This window comes from Psammomys obesus, unplaced genomic scaffold (genome assembly GCF_907164565.1).
Source record: "Psammomys obesus unplaced genomic scaffold, mPsaObe1.curated_primary_1811, whole genome shotgun sequence".
Classification (NCBI taxonomy): domain Eukaryota; kingdom Metazoa; phylum Chordata; class Mammalia; order Rodentia; family Muridae; genus Psammomys; species Psammomys obesus.
Window position 1 is genome coordinate 3,736,978 of NW_026591711.1, and position 15,572 is coordinate 3,752,549.

At 39.6% G+C, this 15,572-nt stretch overlaps 1 protein-coding gene across 1 annotated transcript in view; it reads right to left on the bottom strand.

Annotated features, from left to right (window-relative positions):
• Window positions 1-15,572, bottom strand: part of Hibadh (3-hydroxyisobutyrate dehydrogenase) — a 95,469-nt gene that overhangs the window by 72,395 nt on the left and 7,502 nt on the right. Inside the window, exons 2-4 of the mRNA XM_055611870.1 lie at window positions 13,924-14,084; window positions 6,803-6,912; window positions 3,806-3,927 (exon numbers count right to left, since the gene is read on the bottom strand). Of these exons, the coding sequence (XP_055467845.1) occupies window positions 3,806-3,927; window positions 6,803-6,912; window positions 13,924-14,084 (393 nt within the window). The remainder of the gene's footprint in view (window positions 1-3,805; window positions 3,928-6,802; window positions 6,913-13,923; window positions 14,085-15,572) is intronic.

Below are 15,572 nucleotides of genomic sequence, written 5' to 3' on the forward strand. Positions count from 1 at the left end.
CACACACACACACACACACACACACACACACACACACACACACACACGCACACACCCTAAACAAACAAGTAAAAATAATAAAGAGCAATAGAGGAAACTACCCAAAGTCAGTCTCCAGCCCCTGATTCAGAGATAAAGGGACAGAAGAAGAAATTTCAGATTTCATTCAAATTATCCCAAATACTCTGTATTTCAAAACTGATGAATACAAAACTTCCATAAACTGGGTGGACACCTGGTGCCTCAGTGGTACTTCCTTACATCCCTCTTCCCTCATTTTATTTGCTTAAAATATAATTATTTTTAAAGCTGTCAACTTGACATACAGGTAATCCTTTATTTAACTGAGAGAATACAATCTTTTTGTTGTTGCTTTTGAGATAGGGTTTCACAATGTAGCCCATTCTGACCTGAGGCTCACAGCAATCCTCCAGCTGCAGCTGCCCTCCTGATGACATTACAGGTGTGCTCAGTTTAGAATCATTTCCAACAAACCATATTTATATGTAAAATAATAAATATGAGAATAATCCATCATATGAAATACCTAAAAATAACTATGAGAGGACCATATAAAGAAGTTTCTATTACATACTAATTAATCTCATAATGACCAAGTGTGAAGCCAATTAGTTATCACAAATTCTCCCTATGTACAGCTTTTCATCAATAACAGTACAAATTCAGATGCATTCACAGCTGTATTAGGACTTAACAACTGCTTCATGGGAGGAAAAGAATGGTTTCAAATAGTTTTGGCCACTTCACATTTCAGACTGAGGAACCAGCTCAATCAGCAAAGCACTCACTGTGTAACTATGAGGATCTGACATGGATCCCCAGCCCATGCGCAAGTCCCAACGCTGGAAAGCAGATTCCTGAAGAATCAACTGGCCCCAGCTTCAGTGAGAGACCAGCTCAGAAAAGGCTAGATGGGCTGGCAAGCCTGACCACTTGAGTTCAATTCCGAGGATACACATGGTGGAAGAGAACTGACTCCCACAAGCTGCCTCTGCTCTCCAAACATGTGATATGGCATACATGAAAGTACACACACACACACACACACACACACACAATAAATAACAGTGTGAAAAATATTAAGTGGAGGGTCTGAAGACGTCTCAGCGGATAAAGCACTTGCCACCAAGCCTAGTGACCTGAGTTCAACCCCCGGAGACCACAGGATGATAGACAGAATGGACTCTGGCAAGTTGCCCTTTAATTTCCATTTGTATACCTTCTCTAAATAAATACAGAAATATCAAAAGCTTTTAAGGAGCAGTAGAAGAAACCTCTGGCCTCCACACACACACACTCAAGCATGCACACACACATGTATATGTGTATCCTCCCCACCACTGCCAGCACACACATCCTGGATTCTGAGGACGTCAACTCAGGCTTGGGCTGCAAGTGTTCCACGTAGCTTCCCTAAGCCTCTGGATGGTTTATGCATTGTTGACTGCTTGCCCTTCTTGTGAGAAATGCTGACACAGGGCTATTGCATGCTTTTGAATCAGGTTGCTCCGTTCAGGCCCGAGTCAGATAGTGTGCAGCTCTTTTCACCCATCCTGTAGGTCACCCCTGTTGACTGTTCCCTTCAGCATGTGACTGGCAGGTGACTGATCCTGGCAAAGCTACACAAGGCAGCAGGCATCTCTAGTCCCAGTGTTACTGTGGCACCAGGGGAAGAAAGAGAGAGGAGAATCCCTGGCAGGGATTTGTGTATCATGTCATTCAAAGAAAGAATGGTTTGGTTTGTGGATTTCATTCCCAGCCCCTGGCTCATTAGCATTCAAGTGCTTGAGTCAGGCTGGACAGCTAGCTTACTGGGTAAACCACTTGTTGTGTGCGCAGAGCTGAGATCCCAGCACCCACGTGAACACCAGGTGAACATGGTAGCTCAGCCATAATCCTAGCATTCAGAAACAGGGTATCCTGGCCAGCTAGACCAACTATATGAATGAGCCTGGGTTCAGTGGAGAGACTTATGTCAGTGAGTAAGGTGGTGATCTGTTGAAGAAGACTCCCAACATTAGCCCAGGGCCTCCTCATGTGCACCCACTTGTGTACCCCCATGCTAACATGTACACATACCATATACACACTAGAGATAGCTCAGTGACTAAAGCATTTGCCCCACAGCCTGACGACATGGGTCTCACCCCGGGAATTCATCAGAAGATGGATGGAGAGAACTGATTCCACAAAGTCATCCTCTGACCTCTACCACACACATCACACACATATACTAATAATAAATTTTAATTTTTAAGTGCCTAAATACTACTACAAATCTTACCTTAGTCTTACGTAACTCAGCGTAACAAGAAGAGCTAATGATTATTTACATCTTCATCTCCACTCAAAAAAACAGGGACTATTTTTGACATGAACTCAATGACTGGCTCTTTGACCTCCTCCCCCTCCCCCAAGGGAGGAGCAGCCCTGCTAGGCCACAGAGGAGGACTTTGCAGTCAGTCCTGAAGATACCTCATAAAACAGGGTCAGATGGAAGGGGAGGAGGTCCTCCCCAATCAGTGGACTTGGAAAGGGGCAGGGAGGAGATGAGGGAGGGAAGGTAGGATTGGGAGGGAATGAGGGAGCTGGATACAGCTGGCATACACAGTTAATAAAATGTAACTAATAATAAAAAAAATAAATTAAAAAATGATTTCAAGCTGAGTATGACAGTGGATGTCTATAATCCCAGCTTGGGAAGTAGAGACAGGGGAACGAAGGCCACCCCGCATTAACACATGGTCTCTATGATAAACAAACAAACGAAACACCAATAACAAAAAATAGTAATAAGTTTTAGATATAATGTTTTTACAGCAAAACCATTACTTTATAAAAAAATAAAAACTGGCTTAAATTATATTTTACTTTTTTATTTTTAAAGTCCAAAGTCAAGTTTAATGTAACTGGATTAAAATAGCCATTGTTGTCTACTGCTACAAATGCATCCTTATCTTTCATATGCACAAGCACAAACATATACAGGGAGCACTTCTCATTACACAGCAATTTTGGAAATGGCAGGAAGGCATATCCACAATCCCCCACACCAGCAATCCTGCTATCCCCATACACCCGCCATGCCCACAACCCCAGTCTTGCTATTATTTGATACAAAACTAAATTTTAAATATTTCATTAGTGAGTCCTTCACTTCTCACAAAGATTACCATGTATCTTTTATCATGTTATATGGTAAAATTACATTGACAGATTTTCTAATACTAAGCCATCTCCATGTACAGGTAACAGAAGTAATTTTATTTCTCTTATTTATGGCTGGTTTTGATCTGCTGTGTATGTTTTTAAAAGCTGAACTTTTATACTTCTGAATGAAATCCATCTATCATTCTCCCTGCTGATTCTATTTGCTTTAAGTAATAAAGTTGCAAGGTCTTTCTTGTAGAATGAGCTGGGAAATATTTCCTTATTCTCTACTGTCTGAAAACACTCACATGAAATTTTGATGATCTTTGTCGTAATTATTTCATTGAACCAGTTCTTAAACTTCTAGACAGTGATCTATCTGCATCACACAAGAACTCGACCCCAAAGATGTGTGATTCTTCCCAGTTCTAACACTCTTTTACACAAATTTATGGGTAAAGTATGATGAGAGCATTAATATCGTGCTAGTTTTGTTCTGTTCCTATTTTAGTGAGAAATTAAGAATCTTTACAGATCTAAAGGCACATGTGAACCCCTTGGGCGGCACACAACCAGGACTGCTACCTCTGACAAGCAGACAAGCAGGTGCACATGGATTTTAGACAGCACTTACCACCAGAAACAGGGGCATCCATGAAAACAGCTCCCATTTTCTCAACTTCTTTTGCCAATTCTTTTGAAACTGAAGGATCAATAGTACTGGAATCTATTAATAATGAGCCTTTCTTCACTTTTCTAAGTGTAAATAAAAATATTAAAGTTTACAACTCTGAATGAGTACTTCATGCAACTAACTATACAATCAGAATCCGCTCAAAACCGACAGACCATCAAGCAGGCCTCTGGCCTGGTATTGAACAGTTAATTTTTTTTCATATTTAGTCATGTTCCAGATCAATTACAGTTCAAAGTAAACATATACTCCTTCAGATAAATAACAACCAAATGAAAATCTAATAAACTAATTGGCAGTGTCTAGTACACTGGCTAACCCACGTGAAGCTAAAGTGTAAGCAATTTTTAAAACTATTAACTTTAAAGGAGCATTGGATAGGATTTAAATTTTTGTTTATAAAGTCACTGGATCTTAAAAAGCTTAAGTCTTCAGTCAGCTACACTACAAACGTCCCATATCCATATCATTTTCACTAAGAATAAGCATAATCAACTGAAATATATATTGCTTCAAAAGGGTATGTTCTTTTAAATGGAAACATTTAAAAAATATTTTATTAATTGAGACTTTCAAATAATGTGTTTTCATCATATTCACTCCCTCCTCCAACTCCACCCATCCTCTCCCACCTTCCTACCACACCTACTTCCTGCCAGACTCCCACCTCCCTACCACCTACTTCCTCTCCTAATGGAAACTTTTAAAAAACAAAATACTAAACAAGTATAAAAGAAAATGAAGGGCTGAATCTAGGACTTTGACAAAGTATTTTTTGTTTTTGTTTTTGTGGCAAATTAAAATGCATATATTGGTAAAGATGAAAACAGAATCATAGATATTTTATGTAAACTTTTACCATTCTGTAGTAAAGATTTCTGCTTATGAGTTCAGAACATGTCCCTGGAATAGTTCCCTTTTATCTGTGTGGCAGTGAGCATCCTAGTAGCTAGGAAACTCTGACCTAGATTTTAATTTAGCTACCTGGTCTTAGTGGCCCAGGCCTACAATCTTAACTACTCAGGAGACTGTGCCAAGAGGATCACAAGTTCCATATCTGCCTGGGTTACAAGGTGGGTCCAAGGCCAACCTAAGCAATTCAGTGAGATTCTGTCTCTAAAGTAAGCAGAGAATAAAAATCTAAATCAAGAATAATAGCTAACAATTAGATTTAAGTTTCCCAAAGTTCTTGTTTATTGTTAGTGTGTGTGAATGTGGTTGTGGCTCTGCACACAGAGGTCAGAGGACACTGTGGAATCAATTTACACAGCAACGGCTCTCCCTACAGCCACCTCACTAGCCATAGAGTCCCTCAAGTTCTCCCTGCAGGTCTACTCAGCCAGGGGATACACAATCAAGGCTGCCAAATTAGAACTCAATATGTACAAATATTAAAAAAGAAATTGGAGAAATCATTGTTTAAAAAAAAAAAAAAAACTACCAGAGAGGAAAATAAAACATTTGTATTGAAAAAGACAGTGAATAGAATGCTTTAAAAATCATTTTGGACAGATCCAACAGAGTATCTGGGTGGACTCCACAGAACAGACATGCCAAGTACTACCAGAAATCACCTCAATTCAAAGGCTTTACTCTGTGTTAACAGAAAAAAATATAAATAAAACCTACCAGTCTTCTATGGTCTTTCACTTTAACAATCTTAAAAACAAGTGGGATATCATATCAAAAATTCCTTATGCACTGGATATGGAAAAAGAATCTGGACTCAAGGAGGAAAAAGCATTGTTGAGGAGGCAATTAGAGTTTAATATGAAACCAAACTCCTCCTCAGCACTCCCTGGGCAAAACTGGTCTGGTCGTTGGCCTCCATGCTCCAAAGTAAAGGATATTAACAAATGTTGTGTCACTGCACACGTTTTGATAACTTTTCCTCGAGAAATAAAGCAGGGCCGTCACTGAAGCAGGCTAGGTAATGAGTCAGCCAGGACGCCTCAGGACCACACACACTGTAGGCCTGCTGTCTCCATCCAAAATGAGTGCCACTCAACCAGCCCTGAAATCTAAACATTTATCTTATCAGTTTTCTGTCTAATATCCAAATGTCTTTTCTTTACAAGTTTGTTAATTTTCCAAAGCATTTCAATTTCCCCAAACCACAAGTATTATGTATTTCAGGTATATCAGGTTTTCTGAAAATAAATCTTACTTTCCTTTTTAGCAAACATTATTAGAAATCAGTGTGTAGGTGACTCAAGTGTCCACATGGCATACAACTTTGTACTAATGCTCTGTTGAATTCAACAACAAAGTAAGTTAGGAATAGGAACCAGAAAGCCCAGAGAATGGAATCCAACTGCTGTCATTCTGACATAACCACAAGGGTTTGGCAGTAAGTGGCAATTTACTGGCAGGTTTACAGTGCCAGGGAAGACAGACACTGGTAGGAAATGCTGACCTAAATTGCACTTTACTCAAAAAGCTACTACTAATGCTGAATCCCAGCTTCCTGACGTTCTCACTGCAGATGTACTAACCCAGAGGACATACAATAACTTTTTATTATATAATAAAATTGGAAACTATGGTGTTCTTTCCAATGTTTGGTTTTATTTTTCACAGAACCCCTTTTCTGTATTTCTATACACCAGAAGAAAAATCATGCTTTTAAGAGTAGGTACAATTTAAAATGTAAGCTTTAAAAGTCTCTTAACAATGTTACCAATGAAAAAGTAAGTTTAACACAATAGTTAAACAAGGTGGGGGGGGGGGAGCCCTTGTTCCTCAGAGTTACATACTTGACCCTAGTGCAAAAATTAAGCCTTTACAGTGAGCAGGAAACCACACACACTGTTTACTTTATGAAATAAGAAAATACACAGGAAGATTCAAACAACAGAGTTGCAATGCCCTAGCAGTTCTAACAAATGTGAAGCCAGGAACTACAGCAAGAAATTTGTGCACTTGAGAAATACATACTTTAGAATCCCATTTGCTCCAGAATAAACTTCTACTGAATTCATACTGGTGGGCAGCATTGTGATAATCCTGTCAGCCTTTTCGGCTACGTCTGCTGGGGAAGACGCTACCTTTAAAGAAATTGCAAAGGAGAATTGTTTAATTCAAATGTAAACAGTTCCCAGACCTCAAACAGGACCTGCAACTATTTACTGGAAAAAGTTCAAGATCATGACAAGTAGCAAAGCTCAGTGAAATGAAATAACAAATGGAGATTGTCAGCATCTTCATCCTCTACTGAACGATCTGGATAACATGGGTTTCACAGAAAGCCTCGTAAATGCCCACTTCACCCAGTAAATGCGAAGTAAAACAATGGCATATCTTCTTCCTAGACATGGCCCCGTCTCTAGATCATTCCAAGATAAAAGCCTGGAAGTCTGTATCAGAAAACTTCAGGCGCCCCCTTAGAAACGCGAAAGTTCTCTTCCATAGAAAGAAATTTAGTTCCATCTAGATAACTCCTTCCCAAGTCCCCTACAGAGTACCAAAAATTAGCTCACAGACCTTAGGGCACCACATATCTCCAAGCTTTTTATGCCCATGAACTGGAAGTGCCGATCATCCACATGCCAAGTGCCTGGGGTGGTTCATCAGCCCCCTGGGTCCCTGGCATATGCTTCTCGGGATGCTTGGTTTGCCGGAGCACTGCTGGCCCCTCAATTATATCAAGTAGTGTCAAAGCTCACAGGTCTGGAAAAAACACACACTGATCGTGATGGCTGGAATGTCACCACTCTACTGGACACAGCCACTCTGTATCTAATGACATTTGGTATGTTTTAACAACAGTATCTGGTTTGCATAACAAAGGCATGCTTCTTAGACATGAGCATTCAAATAATTTTACCATTGATGTGATGACTTTAAAACTCTGAAATAATAACTGACAAAATTTAGCCACAACTCAAAAGCTTAGGGGAAGAAACCAACCTCATTCTCAATCTGACACAGCTACAAAAGCCTGTAGCAGCCAGCTAATTAGAATCCCCAATTACATCTGCTAATTGAGTGACTAAGCAAAGACAGAATGGATGAAACAAAGAACATTCATTTAGGGAAGTCAGAGGGGCAGGGTTAGCTGCAGCTCAGCCAAGTAGTCAGTATGATTTTGTGCAAATCATTTAACCTCACTGGTTTCTATTTCCCAAGCTATAATGAAGAACACTGAATTAACTCCTATAATCCTAGGATTCAGGAGGCCTTGTGTTAACAAGAGAATTTCAAATTTGAAACCAGCCTGAGACACAGAGAGAGACTCCTAACAAATGAAGACTGGGGCTCTGCTTTAAAAAAAAAAAAAAAAAACCATTAGTCTTCAGTCTTAACCTGAATAAATCCTATGTACTCTTCTGCCTTCTGCCTCCACAAAGAACCCAATATTCCCTCTTATCAAACAAAACAACACCTAATTTAGCTTCTACCTCCAACACAGAATTTGTTAATATCCAGTAACCTTCAATTCCAGGAAGGCTGGTCACTGTAAAATGAAACTGACATCATCTTCTTTCTAACCACTTACATATCACAAGAAAGTGGAGAAGTAGAAAACCTGGTCACTGAGTTTATGTCCTGGGACTCTGTAAATCCTCAAAGACCTTGTCCTCACAATGTTCACTTCAGATGGCATCACTTCTGTTGGAAGGTATGCAAAGATTATGCACAATGTTTCTTTATGTAGTTCTCTATCAGAATGAACTACTAAGAATTACCTGTCTTTTTCTCCTCAAAAACTGTCTTGGCATTTTATTAATCAAATTTTAACTTTAATAGAAAGCCACATGAGACTGATACCCAAGCTTTATCTGTTGGCCAAAAGCAAAAGACTCATAACAAATGGAGACTATGACTCTTCCCTTTTAAAGAAATGATTCCTTTGCCCTCATTCGTGAACAGAATAAATCCTATGTACTCTTTTCTCTGCCTCCACAGAGGACTGTATGTGACATCTCACAAATGTAATACATCTAAAACAAATTTAGAATCACATTGTTTGTGTGTCCTGATAATCTAATACCTACTACTTGTCCCTAAGGTGGTAAGAACTGTGACTCCTTCTGGATACAGCTCCAGTGCCTGGCACTAAGAGACAGCTGTTCAATCAGTGACTTATACAAGGTTCTGTCCTCTATTTTGCTAACTAGCTCAGAGGAAGCTTAACCCATAGTAATCAGCCCAAAAAAAGAAACTTTTCTTCACACAAAAAAGGAGGAAACTAACATTCTCACTTGAACAGTGAGCACAGGAACAAAAGTGATAGATGATGGCTTACACACATTTTCGGCTAACACTTAAAACAGTATTATGTGCTAGAAACTGTTTTAAGCTCTTTATATATTTTAACTCATTTCATACTTATAACAGCTGTAAGAAGACTGTTCTTTTTCTATGCATTAGGAAACGAGTTGACAAAGAGAGGAGCCAAAAAAGCTTGCCAAAGACTGCACAGATAACTAAATGGCAGAGGCAGATTCCAGGCCAAGGCATTTTGCAGACTGCCAATACCCTCTGTATTATTTCCCACAGATTCTGCAATAGAGTGCCAAAAGAACAGTAGCTGAGAACAGAAATTTACTTCCACAGAGCGGGAAGGCAGAAGTCTGAGTCTGAAAACTAGGTGTCAGCAGGGCAGCTTTCCCTCCAAAGTCTCTAGGAGAGGTCTTTCTTTTCCCTCCAGCTTTGGCTAACCCCTGGCACTCCTTGGCTGGCAGTAATACAACTGTAGTATCTTCCTCCATTTTCACTGCACTCTCCAATTTGCCTTCTTGTCAGCTGTTACTAGCCACCCCCTGCTCTCATTTTTAAATAGCTCCACTGATTCACACGCCATACAGTTTTCCAATTTAAAGTGGATAATTGGTAGGCTTATCTTATACACCTCATGTAAGAGAATCCACGGTTGAGTTTTCAGTGTCTTCAGAAGGACCTGTGTCTCCATGAGCGGTCACTCCGTATGCCCAGCGCGGCTCCTCTCCTCCCCAGCACTAAGCAACTAATGTCATTTCTATCTCTGTGGATTTTCTTTTTCTAGATTTTTCAGATAACAAGAGAGGCCCAGTGCATGGTGTTTTATAACTGACTTCTTTAATTTAGTGTGCTTCCCCAGTTCATCTGTGACATAGCAAATATCAGCACTTCCTTCCTTTAATCCCTAAATATTCCATTACAGATATGACACTTGTTTACCCATTCATCCAGTGATATAAATGAAAGTTGTTTCTACTTCTTAGCTATTACAAACAATACCATTATATACAAAGTTCTGAGTGAATATGTTTTCATTTCTCCTGGGTATAGACGCAGGTTTATTTTGTGGTGTTTTTTGTTTTGTTTTTTTTTGGGGGGGGGGGGGGTTTGTTTTCTTTTGTTTTTTTTTTAATGAGACAGGGTCTCATTATATAGCTCTGCCTGTCCTGAAACTCACTGTAGATCAGGCTGGCCTTGAACTCACAGAGATCCACCTGCCTCTGCCTCCCCAGTTCTGGGATTAATGGTATGCACCACCATGCCTGGCTTAGACCCAGGTTTTCTTTTATTGCTAGGTCAGGAACTGGGGAGACAGATGGCTCCCTTATGCAACCATAAGGCCCTGAGTTTGGATCTCTAGTACCCAAGTTAAAGCCCAGTACTGCAGCATGCATCTAAAACCCCAGCATTGAAAGGCAGAGAAAGGTAGCTAAAGGAGTGACATCCAAGCTTAATATAGAGACCTCATCTCAAAACCAAGGTGGGACAGTGACAGAGGAAGACATGCCACACCCACCTCTGGCCCCCACATGCACACATGAACCTACTCACAGATATACCACACACAATAACAATTGTTCAGTCATATCACAGCTCTATGCTTCATTGTCTGAGACATTGTCAAGACTTATTTCCCAAAGTGGCAGAAACACTATACGTTCTGCCATGAGGGTGAGTTTTCCAATTTCTCTGTATCACCATAATAAAAAGGCTTTTTTGCTTGGGTCCTCTTTCTGACTTTCCCAGTACTCATGGTTCTCTTCTTGATGACTAATATATCCTTTTTATGTCTTCACTGGCCTTTGTTGTATTAACTGCCTTCAAGTTCAGATCCTTTGCCTGTTTAATTACTTGTCTCTAATTTTTAAGTTGTAAGACCCCTTTATGTTTTCGAGATTCAAGTCCCTTATCAAGTATATGATCTGTAAATATTTTAGGCCATTCACAGTGAATTATCTTTTTATATTGTCGATGGTGTTCTTCAGAACAAGCAAGTTTTAACGCTGGTGAATTCCAATTAACCTATCAATTTTGTTACACAAACTCATGCTGTCATAGCTAAGAATACTTTGCCAAATTCTAGGTCATAAAGTTCACTGTGATAGCGCTTGTTTATTTATTTATCTATATTACTTAATTATTGCATAAGTGTTTTACTTGCATGTATATCTGTGTACCAATCATATGCCTGGTGCCTATCGAGTTCAGAAGAGAGCATCATAGCCTCTGAAACTGGAGTTTCAGACAGTTGTGAGCCGTCATGTGGGCACCAGGAACTGCACCTGGTCCTCTACAATAACAAGTGCTCTTAACTGCCAAGCCATCTCTCCAGTCCTTGTGTTTTCTTTTGAGTTTTATAAGAAACATTTGGGGGACCACTATTCAACCACCGTTACCCAATAAAATTTATTGTGATGAATAATTATTATTTTATTCCAACACTTTTCAAGGTATAAGAAACATGTGCCAAATAGGGGCAAAGCAAATATGATTCATGACTTGGCTTTACTAATTAAAAAAAAATTTTTTTCAGGCAATTTACACCAATAATCCAGTTTATAAACAGATAATAAGTAGCAACAGTTCAGACCCAAAAATCATGCTATATTCTCCAAATGCCTCCTAAATTAACCTTTGCTAATTAGTGGCTGTGCATTTGGTAATGCAGAGCCAAAGCTCTGCCATCAAAGCTAGACTTCTGTTGAGGCCCTGGCTCTTGCTACTGACTCACTGTAACCCTGAGGACAGCACTATCGTTTCCAGGCATCAATTCTGAACCCACTCCTGGTCTCTGAGGGCACTGAACTCTCCCTCTCTCATTCACACACATACACACATACTTAAAAATGAGTAAAACTTTAAAAAACAAAATGAGAGTGACTGAGCTGCTCTCTTTGTTGTGTTACAAACCCATAATCCAGCCGTTTTGGAGGCTGAGACAGGAAGGGTCAGATTTAAAGCCAGCCTGAGCTATACAATGAGCCCTGTTCCCCCAAAACCAAATAAAATATACAAAATACTAACAAAACACCTGAGACATAGTAGTTTCTTGCTAAATACTAGGTTCCTTTTTCTTCCTTTTAAGAGGCAAATGTCTCCTTTATTCAGGTATTATTAAGGTAGTCTTTCCTCAGGCCTACCTAAAATCAGTAAAGAGTAAGAATGCTATTGGGGAATAGAGGTCAGAGGGGTAACTTCAGAGAATACAATTTAGGCAGAACTCCAAAAAGTTCTAGAAGTCTGGGAAAACTGAAAAGATAGACAACGCAGTAGCAACCATTTCAGCTGTTCCAAAAGTAAGCTGTAGGTTCTACAGGCATGGAAGGAGGAGTACAATGTAGGCTTTTTATGAGTTTCTGCCCTGCCAGGACTTATTTCCAGCCCACTGCGGGATCTCCATTCAGCCTCTACCTTGCTTTCTGGCTAAGTTCTATATTTCATTTAAGACATTCCCTCGGGTTAGAGATCAAATAGAACTGGCAAACACATGTCACCGTATAGTGACAAATGTCAATTATAACTGTTACTATCTCCTCAAATCAATTAGCTAGTAATTGATTAACCCCAGAGAGCAAACCAACCTGGAATGCTTACCATATTGAAGATAACATTCTCTAGTAAAGTGAGTCATCAACTCTTTCCTAGAAAGCCTAGATGACTTCAGCCAGGGCCCCGGGAATGCAAGACCACGTGGACAGGAGCAGCTTCAAGGGGACAGTGAAAAGCCCCAAGATCACAGTCACCGTCTCATGCAGTACCGCCAGTGCCAGGCAGCACAGAAAGCATGACCAGGAAAGACACGGGGTGTTCAGTGCTTTAGAAGGCTTCTAAGCCACTAGACCCACTTTCCATTTCAGGATTGCATCTCTCAGTGTTTGCTTTCATAAGTTATCTGGATGTCAATTGTTCTGCTTTATTCTGTTCTCACTGTTTTCTCTTTCTTAGGAAGCTTTTAGTATTCTTCCAGTTCTGGGATCATATCTTGCCCTTGGTTATCATTCTACAACTTGTGCAAACTTTCCCTCATATTGCAGAAAAATCAAATCTACTAAATTCAAAGACTAATAAATAAATAAATAATAAAAATAAAAAAGGTCTCTTGTCATCTGAGCTACTAATAAAGTTTGACAAATCCAAACAGAAAGAACAAGACTTACCCGGCAGTGCTATCAAAATATATGATCAACTCTAGTACCACAGTTCTTAAAATATAAATGGCAGCTTAAAAGCAACACACTACAGTTCGCTCATGGCTCAGCTCCACATTACGGCCCACAATGTTTTTAGGCTGTCTCCTGGCTTATGGCCAATAACTAATGATAGATTCCCAAAGTGCTGTCATGCAACATTTATAAAGTACATTCACATATATTTTCTCATCTGAGCTTCGTAATCTAATGACACAAGTAGTTAGCAATCATTTGCATTTTACAGATGTAGAAATCAGCTGAAGGGATGACTTGCTCCATGAAGATCTGGACTTGGCTACGCTTTAAGTCCCAAAGTAGATTCCTGTCCTAAGACATTCATCCCTGTTTTTCTCAATGAGGAGGCTATTTCCAAACAATTGCTTCATCAGCATAATCAGTGACGATGTTATCTCAGAAAATGACCAAAGAGGAAATGCCCAGGTCACCTAACAGAAAATAGACCCCTCCCAGCAGCTATGCTAAGCACTCTTGATGTGCATCTAAAGGTTAAATTAAAAATGAAATACAGTTAGCAACAATTAGGTTTCACAACTCTGTTAGGTATACTTCAAGAAGCCCTTGCTTCTTTGAAAATGAAAAAAAAATATAAACAAAATCTAAAACAAATCCAAAGATAACTCTTACCTGTTCACCAGCCTCTTTAAACTCTTTGCATGCATCAGGGAACACATCATAGAGAATGAGTGGATAGCCATGTTTCATGAGATTTTTCGCCATTGGATTTCCCATGTTTCCCAGTCCAATGAATCCAACTGGAGTCTTAGAAGCCATTGACCTAGAACACACTGATTTCAATACATTGATAAATATAAAAATGAAACTGTAACACTTTTAAAAATTCCACTGGGGGACCTATAATTCAAAGCAATGGCTTAATCAAGCACTGAGGTGCATGCTTGTATCATCCGCACTCTAGAAATAGAGGCAAAGGATCCAAAGTTAGAGGTCAGCCTGTTACACAGAACACTGATTTAAATACCAACAGGACCAGTGAAAAGGCTCAGCAAATAAACGTACTGGCAATTACTATATGCCTAAAACCATGATGTAGGAGAGACTGCCCTCTGACAATTATTACATGTAGTGAATTATATACCCAGAACCATGATGTTGGAGAGACTGCCCTGACAATTATTACATGTAGTGAATTATATACCCAGAACCATGATGTTGGAGAGACTGCCCTCTGACAATTATTACATGTAGTGAATTATATACCCAGAACCATGATGTTGGAGAGACTGCCCTCTGACAATTATTACATGTAGTGAATTATATACCCAGAACCATGATGTAGGAGAGACTGCCCTCTGACAATTATTACATGTAGTGAATTATATACCCAGAACCATGATGTTGGAGAGACTGCCCTCTGATCACCACATTTACGCAGTGACATGTGCATCGTGCGTGCACACACACACACACCAAGTTTAATTAATTAAAACAAAAACAAACAAACAAACAAAAATCAGGGACTCAAGAGGCAGCTTAGCAATTAGCAGAACTTGGCTCTTGCCAAAATTCAGGTTCAGTTCCAGCACCCACACAGTGGCTCACAGACATCTCTAACTCCAGTCCCAGGGGCTCCAATACCCTCTTCCAAACTCCATGTGCACCAGGCAGTCATATGGAAAATACTCATACACATAAGAAATAATCTAAAAAATTGTTTTAACTCCATAAATGACTGCTTCAGAGAATAAGAAAGCTTTGTCTCACCTTGGTAACATTAGATACAATTTCTCCATTTCACAATGACACTGGACAAATACAACTCATTAAATGTGCACTGCATGAATGGTAACAGGGTTTAGAAAGACACAAGATACAATACTTGCCCTTGAAAAGTTTACAGTCTACTGAAAGAAAGAGAAATAATTCTACTTGCCCTTGCATTTATAGGCTTTATTCTAAGACTGTGGTTTTGAGACTGTGATAAACAATCACAGCCATTTTTAAGTTTCAAATCTTCTCCTACTCACCATGAACATATGTATGATGAGATCCTAAAGGCAAGTTATTTGAAGCTCTATGCTTAAGAAATAAAGCTTGGGGGGCTGGAGAGATGGCTCAGTGGTTAAGAGCACTGACAGCTCTTCTGGGGGACCACAGTTCAATTCCCAGCACCCACATGGCAGCTCACAACTGTCTGTAACTCCAGTTCCAGGGGATCTGACACCCTCACTCAGACATACATGCAGTCAAAACACCAATGTACATAAAAGATAGATAGATAGATAGATAGATAGATAGATAGATAGATAGATAGA